The sequence below is a fragment of the Penaeus japonicus genome, unplaced genomic scaffold, assembly GCF_977035675.1.
Source record: "Penaeus japonicus unplaced genomic scaffold, GWHDUDI00000001_assembly GWHDUDI00000039, whole genome shotgun sequence".
Lineage (NCBI taxonomy): Eukaryota > Metazoa > Arthropoda > Malacostraca > Decapoda > Penaeidae > Penaeus > Penaeus japonicus.
In genome coordinates this window covers 14698210-14704539 of record NW_028234441.1, presented here as the reverse complement: position 1 = coordinate 14704539, position 6330 = coordinate 14698210, and the positions used below count along the sequence as shown (strand labels likewise).

Here is a 6330-nt window from a genome sequence, read left to right as displayed (position 1 = left end):
ACTTCACAATTTTGTATTGAAATAACCCAACTCTAATTTCCCTTTAAAAATCTATGGCTACCCTCTCAAGCCAACAGGAATAATTTCAAGTTTTATTACTAGACAGATACATGACAGGATGGTTAAGATATTATCATAGCTAATTATTAAAATCATACATTCCCAAACACTCATAGTAGCAAAGCATTTTCAAGGATCTTTTGTATGTATACATCACAAAATTTAGAAATAAATTATGATTTATATCATGAATAAAACAACAACAGTAAAGGTTTCTCACTCTTAACACAACAGAAGCAGTTTTCGTATTTGCAGAGCCCCGAAACAGCCTCTTCTTCAGCCGTGCACCCAAGATTACAGTGTCCGCCTCTTTCGAGACACTGCTGCTCTAAATCTGGACAGGGTTCTGCAATCGAATGATAACTATAACATCTGTTCAGTTCAGTTTAGTAGCATCTAATTTTCTTTCGCACACGCGCAGACACTCATGTGTGCATGTTAACAAAAGACATTTGCACATTGTTTACATAAAAGGCCCACAGAAACCCACTCAAGCCACTCTTTCGATTTAGTAACAGAAAATCTGTTAATAGTGATAACATTACTATCATTGTTGATATCATTATCATTGTTCTCATTACTAGAGCACTTGTTTTCATAAATATCACAAAAATCACATATATATATAAAGTGAATAATTACAGACATATTACCTTTGACACAGCAGGAGCAGTTCTCGTATTTGCAGAGCCCCGGCAGAGCCACTTCTTCAGACTTGCACTTATGGTCACAGTATCCGTCTCTGGAGCTACACTTTTGATTCATATCTGGGCACGGATCTGTTTCAGGCAGTGAGGATAGATTAGTTCCTTGTGCTGCCCGATGCTGGGATGAGGATGAGGATAATGATGATAATGGTAGTGATAATGATGATGAGGATAAGTACTGGATCTATCTCAACAAGGATCGTCTTGCATATGGTTAAGATAAGATAGTGTATCATCGTAATTAAAATAATTTTACTTCAAATTTTGCGCAGGTGTAAATGCCGACGCCTGGAAGCGTTATAGGAAACTTAATACCATCAGTGATATCAGAAACAAAAGTAACAATGATAACAAAGATAAAAGTATCAATAATAACAATAAGAATGATGTTGATCATAATAATGTCGCTGCTGTTATCATTATCATTGTTGCTATTACTATGATCGTTGTAAAACATTATGGATATAAAGATAAATAGATATAGATAAATTACCCTTAACACAGCAAGAGCAGCTCTCGTATGTGCAGAGCCCGACAGAGCCACTTCGCCATGCATGCACTTATGATTGCAGTACCCACCAGTGGCTTTGCACTGCATATTCAGATCTGGACAGGGATCTGCTTCTGCAGTAAGGAGGGATTAGTTACTTGTGCTGCCTGAAGCTGGGACAACAACCATTTTGTATAAACTGATCTTTTATAATCTGACTATAAGGAAACTCACGTCAATGTATGTTGATATGACCCGTCAGTACCATTCCTTTGCCCAGATGTTTGCTGGTGGTAATTTAATCAAAAGCTTCTTGATCACTTGCAAAAGTTACCGAGTTTATCTCACTTTTTATTGATTTTAGAAAGGACGTACACAACTTCACAATTTTGTATTGAAATAACCCAACTCTAATTTCCCTTTAAAAATCTATGGCTACCCTCTCAAGCCAACAGGAATAATTTCAAGTTTTATTACTAGACAGATACATGACAGGATGGTTAAGATATTATCATAGCTAATTATTAAAATCATACATTCCCAAACACTCATAGTAGCAAAGCATTTTCAAGGATCTTTTGTATGTATACATCACAAAATTTAGAAATAAATTATGATTTATATCATGAATAAAACAACAACAGTAAAGGTTTCTCACTCTTAACACAACAGAAGCAGTTTTCGTATTTGCAGAGCCCCGAAACAGCCTCTTCTTCAGCCGTGCACCCAAGATTACAGTGTCCGCCTCTTTCGAGACACTGCTGCTCTAAATCTGGACAGGGTTCTGCAATCGAATGATAACTATAACATCTGTTCAGTTCAGTTTAGTAGCATCTAATTTTCTTTCGCACACGCGCAGACACTCATGTGTGCATGTTAACAAAGACATTTGCACATTGTTTACATAAAAGGCCCACAGAAACCCACTCAAGCCACTCTTTCGATTTAGTAACAGAAAATCTGTTAATAGTGATAACATTACTATCATTGTTGATATCATTATCATTGTTCTCATTACTAGAGCACTTGTTTTCATAAATATCACAAAAATCACATATATATATAAAGTGAATAATTACAGACATATTACCTTTGACACAGCAGGAGCAGTTCTCGTATTTGCAGAGCCCCGGCAGAGCCACTTCTTCAGACTTGCACTTATGGTCACAGTATCCGTCTCTGGAGCTACACTTTTGATTCATATCTGGGCACGGATCTGTTTCAGGCAGTGAGGATAGATTAGTTCCTTGTGCTGCCCGATGCTGGGATGAGGATGAGGATAATGATGATAATGGTAGTGATAATGATGATGAGGATAAGTACTGGATCTATCTCAACAAGGATCGTCTTGCATATGGTTAAGATAAGATAGTGTATCATCGTAATTAAAATAATTTTACTTCAAATTTTGCGCAGGTGTAAATGCCGACGCCTGGAAGCGTTATAGGAAACTTAATACCATCAGTGATATCAGAAACAAAAGTAACAATGATAACAAAGATAAAAGTATCAATAATAACAATAAGAATGATGTTGATCATAATAATGTCGCTGCTGTTATCATTATCATTGTTGCTATTACTATGATCGTTGTAAAACATTATGGATATAAAGATAAATAGATATAGATAAATTACCCTTAACACAGCAAGAGCAGCTCTCGTATGTGCAGAGCCCCGACAGAGCCACTTCGCCATGCATGCACTTATGATTGCAGTACCCACCAGTGGCTTTGCACTGCATATTCAGATCTGGACAGGGATCTGCTTCTGCAGTAAGGAGGGATTAGTTACTTGTGCTGCCTGAAGCTGGGACAACAACCATTTTGTATAAACTGATCTTTTATAATCTGACTATAAGGAAACTCACGTCAATGTATGTTGATATGACCCGTCAGTACCATTCCTTTGCCCAGATGTTTGCTGGTGGTAATTTAATCAAAAGCTTCTTGATCACTTGCAAAAGTTACCGAGTTTATCTCACTTTTTATTGATTTTAGAAAGGACGTACACAACTTCACAATTTTGTATTGAAATAACCCAACTCTAATTTCCCTTTAAAAATCTATGGCTACCCTCTCAAGCCAACAGGAATAATTTCAAGTTTTATTACTAGACAGATACATGACAGGATGGTTAAGATATTATCATAGCTAATTATTAAAATCATACATTCCCAAACACTCATAGTAGCAAAGCATTTTCAAGGATCTTTTGTATGTATACATCACAAATTTAGAAATAAATTATGATTTATATCATGAATAAAACAACAACAGTAAAGGTTTCTCACTCTTAACACAACAGAAGCAGTTTTCGTATTTGCAGAGCCCCGAAACAGCCTCTTCTTCAGCCGTGCACCCAAGATTACAGTGTCCGCCTCTTTCGAGACACTGCTGCTCTAAATCTGGACAGGGTTCTGCAATCGAATGATAACTATAACATCTGTTCAGTTCAGTTTAGTAGCATCTAATTTTCTTTCGCACACGCGCAGACACTCATGTGTGCATGTTAACAAAGACATTTGCACATTGTTTACATAAAAGGCCCACAGAAACCCACTCAAGCCACTCTTTCGATTTAGTAACAGAAAATCTGTTAATAGTGATAACATTACTATCATTGTTGATATCATTATCATTGTTCTCATTACTAGAGCACTTGTTTTCATAAATATCACAAAAATCACATATATATATAAAGTGAATAATTACAGACATATTACCTTTGACACAGCAGGAGCAGTTCTCGTATTTGCAGAGCCCCGGCAGAGCCACTTCTTCAGACTTGCACTTATGGTCACAGTATCCGTCTCTGGAGCTACACTTTTGATTCATATCTGGGCACGGATCTGTTTCAGGCAGTGAGGATAGATTAGTTCCTTGTGCTGCCCGATGCTGGGATGAGGATGAGGATAATGATGATAATGGTAGTGATAATGATGATGAGGATAAGTACTGGATCTATCTCAACAAGGATCGTCTTGCATATGGTTAAGATAAGATAGTGTATCATCGTAATTAAAATAATTTTACTTCAAATTTTGCGCAGGTGTAAATGCCGACGCCTGGAAGCGTTATAGGAAACTTAATACCATCAGTGATATCAGAAACAAAAGTAACAATGATAACAAAGATAAAAGTATCAATAATAACAATAAGAATGATGTTGATCATAATAATGTCGCTGCTGTTATCATTATCATTGTTGCTATTACTATGATCGTTGTAAAACATTATGGATATAAAGATAAATAGATATAGATAAATTACCCTTAACACAGCAAGAGCAGCTCTCGTATGTGCAGAGCCCCGACAGAGCCACTTCGCCATGCATGCACTTATGATTGCAGTACCCACCAGTGGCTTTGCACTGCATATTCAGATCTGGACAGGGATCTGCTTCTGCAGTAAGGAGGGATTAGTTACTTGTGCTGCCTGAAGCTGGGACAACAACCATTTTGTATAAACTGATCTTTTATAATCTGACTATAAGGAAACTCACGTCAATGTATGTTGATATGACCCGTCAGTACCATTCCTTTGCCCAGATGTTTGCTGGTGGTAATTTAATCAAAAGCTTCTTGATCACTTGCAAAAGTTACCGAGTTTATCTCACTTTTTATTGATTTTAGAAAGGACGTACACAACTTCACAATTTTGTATTGAAATAACCCAACTCTAATTTCCCTTTAAAAATCTATGGCTACCCTCTCAAGCCAACAGGAATAATTTCAAGTTTTATTACTAGACAGATACATGACAGGATGGTTAAGATATTATCATAGCTAATTATTAAAATCATACATTCCCAAACACTCATAGTAGCAAAGCATTTTCAAGGATCTTTTGTATGTATACATCACAAAATTTAGAAATAAATTATGATTTATATCATGAATAAAACAACAACAGTAAAGGTTTCTCACTCTTAACACAACAGAAGCAGTTTTCGTATTTGCAGAGCCCCGAAACAGCCTCTTCTTCAGCCGTGCACCCAAGATTACAGTGTCCGCCTCTTTCGAGACACTGCTGCTCTAAATCTGGACAGGGTTCTGCAATCGAATGATAACTATAACATCTGTTCAGTTCAGTTTAGTAGCATCTAATTTTCTTTCGCACACGCGCAGACACTCATGTGTGCATGTTAACAAAGACATTTGCATATTGTTTACATAAAAGGCCCACAGAAACTCACTCAAGCCACTCATTCGATTTAGTAACAGAAAATCTGTTAATAGTAATAACATTTATCATTGTTGATATCATTATCATCGTTCTCATTACTAGAGCACTTGTTTTCATAAATATCACAAAAATCATATATATAAAAAGTGAATAATTACAGACATATTACCTTTGACACAGCAGGAGCAGTTCTCGTATTTGCAGAGCCCCGGCAGAGCCACTTCGCCAGACTTGCACTTATGGTCACAATATCCGTCTCTGGAGCTACACTGTTGATTCAGATCTGGGCATGGATCTGTTTCAGGCAGTGAGGATAGATTAGTTCCTTGTGCTGCCCGATGCTGGGATGAGGATGAGGATGATAATGATAGTGATGATGAGGATAAAAGTATGGGATCAGTCTCGACAAAGATCGTCTTACATCTAAAGGCGCTGTCACACTAGCCTATTTTCCGTCGTTTTATTTCGTCAATTTTCAAAAATTGTCAATTTTTCGAGGCGCGCAGTCACACTAGGAGCCATCGGCTTAGTAATGCGATACTCGCATCGCATTTGTAAACAATGGCGCCGAACAAGCGATAGTGCGCGGTTATGCTAGACTTTAGCCGTTTTAGCAGATGCTGAGAGTAACAAGAATAAGCAATAAAATATTTTAATTCAAGTATTCTTCTGAAGGGCCTGTATCCATCCACAGTCCATTGTTTTTCAAAACTGGAGGAAAAATAGCGCGCTCTGCGGCTGACGGATGTAAACAATGAAGTCCAGCACTTAAAACAAATTTTATCTAATGAACTTAAATTTAGATTTACATACTCCTCTTTGTCAATTTTAAGCTCTAGATATGAAAAGTAAATTTCATTATATTTGAATATTATTAATTATTTAAA

General features: G+C 36.8%; 1 protein-coding gene across 3 annotated transcripts in view; it reads right to left on the bottom strand.

Moving 5' to 3' along the window:
• Positions 1-280: 280 nt before the first annotated feature.
• Positions 281-6330, bottom strand: part of LOC122267744 (uncharacterized) — a 48995-nt gene continuing 42945 nt past the window's right edge. For 2 of the 3 annotated variants that reach the window (XM_086533658.1, XM_086533657.1), the window contains 11 exons: positions 5613-5738; positions 5185-5310; positions 4529-4660; positions 3982-4107; positions 3550-3675; positions 2895-3026; positions 2348-2473; positions 1916-2041; positions 1261-1391; positions 714-839; positions 281-406 (listed from right to left, as the gene is read on the bottom strand). In XM_086533658.1, the coding sequence (XP_086389784.1) occupies positions 822-839; positions 1261-1391; positions 1916-2041; positions 2348-2473; positions 2895-3026; positions 3550-3675; positions 3982-4107; positions 4529-4660; positions 5185-5310; positions 5613-5738 (1169 nt within the window). In that variant the 3' untranslated portion in view covers positions 281-406; positions 714-821. The remainder of the gene's footprint in view (positions 407-713; positions 840-1260; positions 1392-1915; positions 2042-2347; positions 2474-2894; positions 3027-3549; positions 3676-3981; positions 4108-4528; positions 4661-5184; positions 5311-5612; positions 5739-6330) is intronic. The other variant, XM_086533659.1, reaches the window with a different exon arrangement.